The sequence below is a fragment of the Labrus bergylta genome, chromosome 10, assembly GCF_963930695.1.
Source record: "Labrus bergylta chromosome 10, fLabBer1.1, whole genome shotgun sequence".
Lineage (NCBI taxonomy): Eukaryota > Metazoa > Chordata > Actinopteri > Labriformes > Labridae > Labrus > Labrus bergylta.
In genome coordinates this window covers 21,705,290-21,718,193 of record NC_089204.1, presented here as the reverse complement: position 1 = coordinate 21,718,193, position 12,904 = coordinate 21,705,290, and the positions used below count along the sequence as shown (strand labels likewise).

At 41.6% G+C, this 12,904-nt stretch overlaps 1 protein-coding gene across 1 annotated transcript in view; it reads left to right on the top strand.

Moving 5' to 3' along the window:
- LOC109981938 (protocadherin-15) overlaps positions 1–12,904 on the top strand; it is a 233,723-nt gene that overhangs the window by 168,042 nt on the left and 52,777 nt on the right. The window contains exons 23-25 of the mRNA XM_065959676.1: positions 2,346–2,462; positions 7,641–7,781; positions 8,859–8,971. Of these exons, the coding sequence (XP_065815748.1) occupies positions 2,346–2,462; positions 7,641–7,781; positions 8,859–8,971 (371 nt within the window). The remainder of the gene's footprint in view (positions 1–2,345; positions 2,463–7,640; positions 7,782–8,858; positions 8,972–12,904) is intronic.

Sequence of the window (12,904 nt, the reverse complement as noted above, 5' to 3'; positions counted from 1 at the left end):
GCTCCAGCAGTTATACTACAGAGCTAAGCTATTCCTCAGAGATATTTGAATGGTTTACTGTGTTTTCATTCTCACAGAGCAAAGCAAGGGCAGCACAGTTAACACGATTTCACTTTTTTGCCGGCCCAAAAAATGGTAGAGCTCTGCTGTGCATTATTTACAGGGTGATTATGACTAAAAGAAGAGGCAATGCTAAGTTCCCAAATGTGTTCTGGATGGCACTCTATCACTGAGTCCTAACAATCTGCTCCAACCCCGAACGAGGGATACATGTAAAGATAAATACACATTCTCAAAGCTTCACTTCATGCTGGTTGGGTTGTTGTAAGAGGCAGCGTTAGGTTTATTTTTTTATGTCCTTGTTCTTGGATTGCCTGATATTACATATTGAATTCCTTGTACACAGTCCGTTCTAGTGCAAGAATAGGCTGAAAATAGTCGGCATGCATAGAAGAAAATGTCTACAATTTAAAATCTCAATCCACCATTATGTTACAAAAAAGTATAACTTAAAGATGCAATATCGACCGAACAAAGATGTCTGGCTTTGAGATATCGGATGTTGTGCTTTTTACGTTTTTGTATTGTGGATCAGATTCTGGCCTCAGACGGATTTGAGACGGCGCCAATTCCAGTCAAGTTGTAGAAATTATCATCCCTTCACTTTGCTTTCCAAGCCAGCCTCCTCCTCCCCCCACAGCGGGCGCCAAAACAGACACAAATCAGCATGGGCTTTAAAGAAAAAGTAGCTAAAATGGCTTGTCTGAGGCAGAGGTTGGATTCAAGACCTTTAAAAAAGGGCCAGTATAAGATAAATAAGGGTTTTTATATATCTATGAATCATGCCAAGCTACTTTGGAGGAGTACTGGTATAAAAATAGAGAGCTGGAAATGAGCACTAGTGCCCCTTTAAGTATTCAGGCTCCATTACCTTGAGATTTCCTGAGAGAATAAAACTTGTCTTAAATGTGTTTTGCTTGTAAACATAAAAAGCCTTTAGAACAGAAGCTAATGTGAAAGTGTATTAATAGGAAAGAAGTGGAAGAAATGAAACACAGAAAATGTCATCAATTGTAAGGGGATCAGACACCATATGTTTTGTTACAATTTAAATGAACGGTGTGATTAATAATCAACCTTTTGCCTCATTAACACAAGCTGTAGCGTAAAGGGAAAGAGTTTATTGGTTCAATTAACATGTGATGTTCTTTTAGCTTTAATCAGCAAGCCACTGTAATATCTATGTTCATATTTTCCCACTGGCGAATAAACTAAAGTAAAATATTCATGGCTTCTTTTCATGTGTAATGTTGTGAATAAAGTGTGTGTTAATATGTGATCTAGCTCAAATGAACAATTGATAGAGAACACGCCTGGAGCGTGGTGAACTGCTGCAGTGAGAAAATTTGTCAGAATCCATAATACATTGCTGGAAGTCCATCCGTACGGGGCCGGATCACATTAGCAGAAGTCTTAGCAAGTCCAAGACGTCCCTCTCCCCAGCTATGTTTTTTTAGCTCCTCCTTTCAAGGCATTCCCAGTCCAGAAGGGATATATACTGTAACCTTTCCAGCACGTTCTGGGTCTACCCTTGGGTTAGGGTTAGGGTTGGACCTTGGGTCCTTGGGTCTCTTCTCAGTTGGATCTGTCTGGTAGACCTCTTGCCAGGAGGCATCCTAATCAGATGCCAAAACCACCCCTACTCTGAGTTCCCTCTATCACCCTATCTCTAAGGCTAAGCCCAGTCACCCTTCTTTCAGGGGAGGGTCCAGACAGAGAGCAATTCAAAAACCTCCATGAAGGTTGCGGAAGGGGAACACATGGATCGTGCCATTAAGTGGGAGACCATGGCACCCCTCTGGATCCAGATATTGGGAGAGGGCTCCACAGTGAGGGATAGGTGGCTTGGTTTTAATCCATGGTGCCTGGACGGGTTGAATCCAAAGAAACAACATGGAGTTGCCACGCTGTGGGGCCACCACCTGCATGGATGGGCATGGGGGTCGGGGGCATTGTAGAGTAGCAGCAGGCAAAGGCGGTGGCCTTGGCATGTTGGTTCCCCGAGGCTCAAATCAAACATTGAATCAGTTTCAGAATCTATACTGCTATAATCCTCCTCTTTTACCTTACATACACCATCAGCACTATGAGTAAAAAGCATTGAAACATTAATTTCACCCTTTTAATAACAAATCAGGTCATTGAGAGAATTTCTGCAGGATTGTAAAAGAACACTTATTCCGGTGTTGACCAAATAAATGAAGACGTCAATGCTTAGAAGAAAGCAGCTAATAATATATCCAATACATGACTGGTTTGTTAATGGTATCTCTTTTTGTTTTCAGGACATGAACGACTTCTCCCCCATCTTTCGCCAAGACCTGTATAAGGGCATGGTGGCCCCAAATGCAGAGAAAGGAACCGTCATCACTACTGTGTCTGCTACAGACCAGGATCCACCAGTGAGTATAATACCACACTTTAAAAATATGTTCTTAAAATATGCAATATATACCCCATTGGTGCTTCAATTTTGAAGCTTGTGAAGCATGTTGACTCCATCTGTTTTTTTAATAAGGGTAGCAGAGATAAAAGCCTCGCTTCATTTCTACCTCCTTGCTGCATGGTGCTCTCAGAACATCAGCCAATTTCAGCTGTAGCATTTGACACGATGCAATTTAAAGATGTTTTCAAGACTTTGCTGCTCTCATTAGAGCTACAGTGCTGTGTGTGTTTATTGTAAGAGGCCCTTGTTTAGCTTCCTCACTTTTATGAGTCATCTACCAGTTGCCTGCGACAAAGTTGTGTTTCCCCACACTCCTTTACTTCGCGATATCTGAGCAGATTCTCCCGGGACTTGGAGCTGTGAAGATTGTTCTTTTTATATGGTGGTGGTGGTGGAGGTGGTGGTGGGGGGGGGGGGGGTGGGAATCTGCAAAACAAGGCGCAAAAATTATTCAACGCAAGAGAGAGAAATGGTGACACCCTTTTGAGACTTGAAACTGTATTCTTAAGAGGCACTGCACAGGAGGAATGAAAAAAAAAGAAGCTTTTTGGGCTAGGTGGGGATTCATTACATGACTTTTTTAGTACCCTGCTTTAAGTGTGTCAGGAGAATTACATGTATATTTAGGATAGTGCAAGTTCCCAGAATGTTTGCCTCCACGTCATTCACCCCGGCTGAACTTGTTTTATTGGTGCTGCCACCCACCTTAATATTTTATTGCGCTTGGTGAGTCAGCAGTCTTCTCACTCACATCTCTCTTTCTTTCTTTTTTTTTGAGCTAGAGTTTTCTTTCTCTTCATACAGACTTCCCCAAGCCAGCTTTTTCTCCTATAACACTTGAGTCCTTGTTTTGTTTAAAATGAAAAGGAAAAGCAATCCTCCAGCGACGTCCCTGTCTTTATAGCTTCCAGCTCTGCATGTAGTTTTTTTTTTTTAGAGAAGTCCTGTACGGCTGGACTCGATGCTTGTTATCAGTGGTCCTCCTGCTGGTGGGATCTCACAAGGGCAGGGTTGAGCTCTGGTACATGTGCTGCAGAGGGATATGGAAGCCTGTCAGTCCCTGCTGTGGGTCATAAAACATCTCCAGAGAGCCACAAAGACTACTGAATGTCTCACTGCCCCTCTCAGAGGCAGGCTCTCCCTCCTCCCGCTTCTCTCTCTCCATCTTTACTTGGCTGTCTCTTAACTCATATTTTTGTGTGAGCTGTTGCCTACCCCCAACTCATAACATTTTTTAAACTAAATTCTCCTTTTTAGACGATTTTTTAAAGTTAAATATCCTTCAGCTATGAGCCACCGGTAATAGGTAGGAGCACATCATTATGTTAACATGAGCTCAATAGCAGTGAGTGAATCATGGGAGTGACTCTGCAGAGTGGTTTGACAGACAGAGGGATTAGATTTCCTAACAGCAGCTGGATAACCCAGTCTCTTATTGACCTGGATTTGGAAGCTCAAAGCATTTTATTGACAGGATGCCTGCCATAGACACCTGTGATGGAAAGGAGCTTAGTCTAGTGCTTGTTAAACACACACACACAAACACACACACACACACATAGTGTGCAAACTCACTTTCTCTCTGTGTTACACAACCTCATAAAAACCTTCAAACAGAAAGAAAGAGAAAGAGACCTGATCTGGTTGTACTGGTAAACATACTTTGTTATAGTTTTGAAGGCTGACTGTCCAATGGGCATTCTGAGGGCAGGGTCTAAACTTTGAATGACCTCTATTCTGTCCTTTCAGCAATTAGTTAAAAAACAACATTGTTAATAAGTATTCAAATATATTTTAAAGAAATAAGGATTTCCTCCAATAAGAGACACAGCTGTTTGACATAGTCATGCCGAGCTAATGTCAGTTTATTATTCAGTACATTGTTAAATAATTAGAAGATCTATGTATTAGGATATTTAAGCCGGTTCATTTATTTTGTCTGTTAAACACAGAAATTCACATTTTATAGGGAAGTGTTAATCCCTGCTGTTTAAGCAGAGTGGATTTAGCAGAGCCAAACTGAATAAAAGATCACTTTAATGCAACATTATGTTTTATTAAAATCAAAACAAAACATACAGTGCTGTGTTCTATCCAAACACTGAAGACACAGTGCAGCTAAATGCACGCTCCCCTTGTCACCTTTATGAAGGGGGCGGTTCCACAGGGTCCCAGGGGTGGCCTGGGCACTATACCTTTTTAAAAAATAAAGGCAAGCAGATATATATATAGATATATATATATATATATATCTATATATATATATAGATATATATGTTTCTCGATTTCCTGATCTTATAAAATGATCTGTGACTTGTGACCTGTGATCTGACCAAATAGAACACATCGTAAAACACAAAACGACTTGAGACCAAAGACTTGTGACTTGAAATTTAAAAGTTGATAAGTTGAATTGCGGTAGTGCCAATCAAACCCATAACAGTACTGTTAATGTCACCTAGAATGAGAGAGGAGATCGCCATGGAGACAAAGGCTCCTGTTAAAATTTTGATTGGGTCTTTTATGAATGAAATTAAAAGTTTCTCTTTCATTTGTGGGATTTATTTTTACAGCAGAGAACAGTTACTGTTGCCCCTTTTAGACACTGTAATTTCTTTACCAGCCTTTTTTTAGTAATTTGTAAATCGAATGAAGATTTTATTCTAATGTAACCCCACCTAATGAAGCTCTATTATTGTGTTAGGCTGGCTGTTTAAGGCTGTCGTGTTGTGTGTCTCTGAAGCATCACTCAGTGGGCTAAGTGCTTCCAAATTGTGTTCTTTAAATCATGAACAGGCAATTTCCTTCTTTAGAGAATTGGATTATTATATAAAGAGAATGCCTTGGTTGCAATAAGTTAGAAAATACTTTATGCTAAAATACTGTATGTCGAGGGGTTTGCTGCTCGCCTGAATTGTTAATGGCACAGTGAGTTCACTCTAGAGGCGGACATAAAACATTCATAGTCTGTGAGTAGAATACCTGGCAAGAAAGGAGTGGTGCAAGTGAAAATATCTGTAGACAGAGGCAGACTGAGATGTAACTGTATCTAATGTATATTCAGTGCTTGAATGGGATATGTTGCAGAAAATGTCCTGATCAGTATGTAGGGAACCAAAATGGCTTTGAAATCCTGCAGTTTAATCAGGCAGAAAACGAAGACACGTATCTGAAAAGTATTGTGTCATCAGTGAAGAAAATGGTTTTAGTCCATGCATCCATCCATTATCTATACCGCTTTTCCTGTTCGGGGTCGAGGGTGTCGGGGGGGCGCTGGAGCCGATCCCAGCCGTCATTAGGCGAGAGGCAGGGTACATCCTGGACTGGTTGCCAGTCAATCCCAGGGCTGACATATAGAGAATGACAACCAGCCTCACTCACATTCACTTTGGACTGTGGGAGGAGGCTGGACTACCTGGAGATAACCCACACATGCACAGGGAGAACATTCAAACTCCACACCGACAGGTTTCATACCAGGAACCTTCCTGCTGTGAGGCAACAGTGTTCCCCACTGCACCACTCTGCAGCCCCAATTTGTTTCAGTATTTGACTAAATATTTTCCATATTGGTCCTGCTATTCTAGGACTAAAACACTGTACGTCTAGAATTTAGCGAAACACTTTGAACCGTCTCTTCCTGCCTCACTGTAGAGGTCTTGCAACAGAGGCAACTGTATGAGGGTTTTCTGTTGAAGTTGCTTTTTTATTAATGATCCTGCCCCGACATCTTTTCCATTACATGTTAGAAAACAAGTTGGAGAGCTTTTAGAGATGAGACTCTTCTTTTTCGAGAATCCCTTTAGTGAATTCACTCCGATAGTTTTGTAACCTCTCAAAGACACATTTGTGTGAGTAAGCCCCCCGAGGGATCCACTTCTACTACAGGATTTTACCTCTCTCTAGCCCCAGGTTTTACCCAATACCCCAGGGAGTAAAATCAGTTCGGGTGAGGCAGCAGAACTTTACTTAAGCGTAATAAAAACAAGACTGAATTTGAGGTCAGAAGGAATGAAACTGGAATAAGATAAGCTATAGAGATGATTAGTAATCAGGAGCCTTGATTCATCTTAATCAAAGGGTCATATTTAAGTCCAGGCTTCCGTTAATGAATCTAAGTATGTTACTCTGGAGACTTGAAGGGGGAGTTTAATGGAGAAGTTTTTTTTACTCCTCATGAAAAGGAAGAGGTCTGAATCACTGAATAACATTAGATTTAAATTAGATTGTCTAATAAGGAGATTGTATATAAGAGCATTAAAGCAGTGACCTGAAAGATCACCGTTTCATTCTCATTGGTGACACAGAAGAGTTTGTTGAAGGTGTGGTTTCGGTCTTCACTCCAACAGATATGCAATCCTGTAATTTCCCAGTTCCCAATTTCCCATCTCAAGTCTGAAGATTTGTGTTTTTCATTAGTATTAAAACACTGTTTTAGTATTTAATATTCTGTTTTATATTAATTGAGGATGTTTTTGTTGGGGCGCTGGTGGCACATTGGTTAGTGCGCGCGCCCAAAGTACGGAGGCTGTGGTCCCTCAGTCGGACGGCCCAGGTTTGAATCTCCTTTCCCGCATGTCATTCCCCACTCTCTTTCTCCCTGATTTTCGGCTCTGTCCACTGTCCTGTCTACCCAATTGAGGCACAAAAAGCTTAAAAATAAATCTTTAAAAAACAAAGAAAAAAAGTATTGTCATATTTTCTCAATCGATGTGTCATATTTCAGTGTGGTTCAGTAAGACTCTTGTCATTTTTTTGTCGGTATGTCGATTACATGAGGCTTATGAACAATTTTTGATTCACTACCTCTCCCATTGAGTTTACAGACATTGAATTTACTTGAAATCCTTGAGATTATAACTTTAAGATATTTTCCATGACACACAGAGAGCAGAGCAAAATTCTTAAACATGAACGGATTCAGCTTTGTAGCATGATTATACCATTTCTTATTTTATACTTATATCAACCATCTAGCCCTGCCCTTATAGCTTCAGAGCATCTTATAACTCCTAATCATGGTCAAGCCCTCTTCACACCTTCAGGACTTCATTTGAAAACGTGAATGATGGTGTCCATAAGTGGACTGTCATTTGATTGATGCAGTTCATGATCTCTGTTCTCCTTCCTCCAGGGAACCCCGGCCAGTTTTGTCCGCTACAGAGTGGACCACGACAGGTCGCCGTACAGCGGGAGCATCTTTGATGTGGAGGAGGAAACTGGAAGAGTCGTCACCAAGGTCAACCTTAATGAAGAGCCAAGCGTCACCTTTAAGGTGAGTGGAGGTTCATGGGCAGTACATTACCTGATGTAAAAACAATTAATTCATTGTGTCTGACTAAAACTGGACTTTCAAAACACATGTAAGTCCAACTGAAGTCATCCTCTGGAATTTCTCAAGTCTGTCTGACATACCTAGGTGATAAGGTTTGGATTTATAGACCTCAACTTGACCCAAACAGGCCTTCTGCACATGCTCCACATTTCCCATGTCGACATAAATACATTCTTTTATATTGACAAAGAGAATAAATTATTAGAATCATCCTGGTGGCCCTGAGAGGTAGAGGTGATGGTAATTTGATTAAAACAGTGATATCAATAAGATCTCATCTCATTGTAGAAATACAAGAATAGAGTTATTTTATCATGTGCAATGTGAGAGTTTGTTTTGGATGTTAACTGCTTTGTCTTGCATGTTTTGGTGTAGTATGATTTTTTTTTTTAGGCTTTTTTTTCTCTGACTCAAAGATAAAGCCATTGCTTTCCTTGTGTCTTTGACCACCGGGCTTTATTATTGATGAAACATGTTCTCCCATACCCGCTCAGATAAAGATTTTGTAACAAGTTAAGGTGACCTTACACAGGGGCATCAGTAGTTGTGAGCAGAGGACCAGGTGCTTGAGGACATGACGTCTTAATGGGGATTTGTGGCTTATACCACCTTGTAATCTATCTACCTCTACCCTGTCTTTTCTTTGTTAAATTCATTTTTTCTTTTCCTTTTCTCTCTTTCTTCAAATATTTGTCTTGTTTACTCTCTGGCTGCCTATCTCTTCCTCCATGCTTCCTCGCTCTTCCACTGCTCCCCCCAGGCCCCCATTCTCCACAGTCTATGAATGTAGATCAATACATTCATCCTCGCTCTCTGCAAGCTTCGCAGGCTGCTCGCCAGATCCCATTTTGCCAGTCAGACCTTATTAGAATGCAGAACATGTTCACAAAAAAAATACCTGGATACCTCAGAAAGAGAATTATTTGTGTCGTGGGTGGTAGTACGGACAGAAAAAATGAATAACGCTCAACATTTGTGCTTGCATTTTGACCTTGTTTGTTCCCTTGTCCAATGCAGTTGTTTGTGATCGCCTATGACGACGGCGAGCCGGTGAAGACTAACAGCACTTTGGTGGAGATCACTGTCCTCCAGCCCTCTCGCATCCCGATCTTCACCCAGGAAGAGTACAGGTACCTCTCCTTGTTGACACAACTGTTGGAGCAACTGCCTCTGCGCACATTAAAGATCAGCTTCCAGAAGAAGCTGGAAGAAGGTTTCTTAAGAAAACCTTGACACATGTTTATTTCTGCGGCCACATTTTCCATTCAGGGTCTGCCTCATTGACATTAATATTTAATCACTTAGCAAATAAAAAAATCTACCTACAGCTCTGTTCAGTGGCCCTGAGGTCGCTGTTCCTCATGCATTTATTATTTTTCTCATATTGATGAGCTATCTGGACATTATTATGTTTTCGTTGTCAACACTCAGTAAAGTATCCCCAGCTCTGATTCTGTGTCCCTCGTTGTCACGCGCTCTTTTCTGTGCGCGACTGATTAATGAGTTTGGAGCATAAATATGCATTAGCGCCTCGGGCTTGATGCTGCAGATCATCGCTGCTGTACACCGCATTTGTTTCTCTCTGAGGGCAAAGCAGGGCTTCCCTCTGAGTTTATTAAGAGTCTCCTTTGACAAGATTAAGTGTTTAGACTGTTAAACTGGTGGAGGGAGATGCAGGATGAGGGAACATTATCTATACCGCTACACACGATATATGCGGCTGTAATGCTCCAGGGTTCGATGGAGTGATGATACTGTGCTTCAAGAGGAGGCGAGAGACATTTATTATTTAAATAACCGTGGATTATTAACAACCCGGCTGAAGCTGCTTTGAAACCCCTTCCATGATGAGTGAGTGCTGGTGTAAGCAGTTGTTGTCTTTTTGTGTTCCTCTGCAGTAGACACCTGTCTGCATCATCTGGGAAAACAGACAGATTCTGAAGCTCTCATGGCAAAGTTTGCCTGGCACAATGCAGTCTCTGGGAGCTTATAGTAGAGCTTGTTTTAAGTGGATTGATTTACAGGCTTGTATGTCAGTCAAAGTAGGGAGTCTTGGCAGACTATCATCTGTAACAGAATTTGATGTGCCTTTATGCAGAAGACAGGGAGTGTGAGCTGTGCCCAACCTGTCAACACATCAGTAAGGTGTGTGTGTGTATGTGTGTGTGTGTACGACCTCTTAAAGATGATCGTGTGTGTATTGAATATGTCCTTTTTGTTAATCCAGCACTTTGTGTGTGCGTTCACGTTGTTCGGCTTTATTCAGTGATTGATTCGCAGACCCAGCGGTATAACCGTTGAAAGGCCATTGATTAACGCCTTGAATGAGCGCTCTGCCTGGCACACACACACACAGAAGGTCGGCACCGTAGGCCCACACCTCCATAGGGTGTCACATTGACAATGCTCAGCACATCCAGCGGCAGCCTCCTGTAAATTGTGAGCCATGGAAGCATTAGCCAGGTGCTCCTGCTGGTGGAGGTTGTCTCCGGCGGCGAGCGTCCAATCTGCTCGCTCTACGATGAACTACCTCCTCCGTTTCCTCGACGCTCTATCTCTCCTCATCATCCTCTCCCCGAGGAGCCTTCGGAAACACACATCACACTCTAAATGTCCACGGAGAAGATCTCGTCTGTCTCTGCGAAGACAGTTAGTTATAGCAGCAATCAGGTAAGTTATGCCTACAGCTCCAGAGCACACAATTAAAACAACTCTGCAGAGCTTTGGCTGACTTAATGATTCCTGCTCCTGCTTTATGGTTGGTCCCCTCCATCTGTCAGAGGGAAATGAGAGGCTCCCAGTCATTGTTGGCTAAAATAAATGGCTTCTACCGTAGCTGCTACTGTAGCAGCAGGTTGCCACTTACTCTTCAGAAGGTTTGAGCAAAACACCTTATGTTGTTCTTGTACTCATACAATATGTTAGGCTCCATATTTCAACATTTTATTAGGATAGAGTATGGCAAAGTTTCATCCAAAAGCACAATAAGTGATGTTGTTTACCAAAACATACAACTCACTGTAATTTAAAAGGATTGCGTCATTCCCACAGGGAAAAACTGAATTTTTAAAAGAGTATCATTCAACAATTCATGAATAAAAAGCATAGGCTCCTATCAAATCTACTTTATTTCTCAGAAAAATCAACCAAACTTTTTCATCAGCTTGATGGCCCTTAAAGCTCTTGGGAACGATTTCCTCATCTTGTACTGTAAATATGTAAGTAGTTTTCCTGAGAGCAGTCTAGCAGTCGAATGTATCAGTCATTGGGAATCTTTGCAGTGGAAAATGTCGGCTGTGGCGGTCGTCTCCTAAACGGAAGGCTGCGGGTTCAATCCCCAGCTCCTGCAGCTACATGTCAGATGTGTTCTTGGGCAAGACGCTTCCTCTCCGCAGTGGTTATAGGCTTTTAAAAGAACTGTGTAGAAATAATCAATCTTCTCGCTGATTATCTGGATGCTGTTGTGTGTCATAGTGGAAACTAAATATTCATTTCAGTCTGTTTTACCGTTCCTTACATGTGCTCAGATATTTCTTTAAATATTTAACAGTCAGGATTTTATCCACTTATAACACAATTCATTTTAGCCTCGCTAGAGTCAAATATTCTAGTACCGGCATTGATCTATGAGTCACATGCATAATTTTAAAAAATTATGCAGGTGTGTAATAATGCAACACCTTTAAAGGCTTAATATGCAATTTTTTTTTTTGATCCAGCAGATGTCGCCCTTGAACACCAGCATGAAAACAAAACAACTCGCGCTGCATTGTTGTTTTAGCATGCTAATGCCAGTGATCTTTATTATGCTCGTATCTTCACACTGCATGTAAATTTACCCGAAATGACCGTGATCTTGAATCATTCAAGACATTCAATTAAGCAGTGAGTGCAGTATGTTATTCTTCTTTTCTCTGGTCCCTCAATTAAACAACTTTTATATTTGAGGGGAGGAGCCAGCTGGCTGTCCGGGCGATGTAAACAAAGTGAAGCTACGGCTAGGAAAGCTCGGAAAGCATCGCAGACAGTGGGACTCGGGTGTTACACCCATTGTAGACATGACTCACAGAGTTATTTTCAGAGGATATAATTGATTTCTATTACATTTAAGTGTGAAAATTTGCATAATAAGCCTTTAAGTAGCAGTCAAAGTTTACCTTTTGTAGATTTAATTCATATGGCTTTTATATTCTCTGTCTAAATTGAAATGGAATGTGTGAATGAATTATAGCTCGTGTGTTTGAAGATTGGATGTTTTCTATGGATTCTGGGGGTGAAAACCATGTTTTGTAGTTGTTTCATTAAACTGCCGTGTATGGCTGTTTTACATGGAACTCACGGACACAAGCCTTTGGGAAGTCTTTAAAATTTGGCACATGGGGAGGGAATGAATATTTATTTTTCCCCTGGTTTTGTGTCTGGAGACGAGGAAAGGGGTAAGAAGCTATCTGACATGGCCCCTCTATGTGAATCCCCCCCCCCCTCTGGTGCTTGGGCTACTTTTCTGGCCTGATCTTGCAAACCTGCTGTTCGTGCTGTTTTTTTTTTTTTTTTTCACTGCTTATCTCCCCCACAGGCTTCCCCTTCTAAATCTACTCTAAATCACATGAGACTTCTGCCTCACCGCTTCTGAGTGTGTCATTTTGCTCTCTTCCTCCTCCTCCTCCCGCTCTCCTTCTCCCCCTCCTCCCATGAAGCCCCCCCACATCCCCTGAGTTTTTCCTCTCAGCTTATCTCGCTTTCTGTCAGTTTCTTTCTCACTTTGCGCACTTTGTCTCCCTTTGCCTCTCTTCTTCTTGTAAAGTCCATGTCCCTTCATTTTCTGCTCAGTAAGGGGGCGGGTCTTTCTGTGAGTGGGATTTCTTTATGCATATGCTAACACTTGGATCTGTGTTTTTTTTGTACATATAAAGTCCTCTCTTGAATGGTGTTAAACTGTCCTTAGCTATGTGTTACTGTAGATTAAAGTCTTTTGGCCTGAATGGTTTTGGGACCAATTGTGTCTCAAATGCACGCAACCAGAGTCCATACTCACTTCTCTGCATCCATGTTTTTGTGCTGAA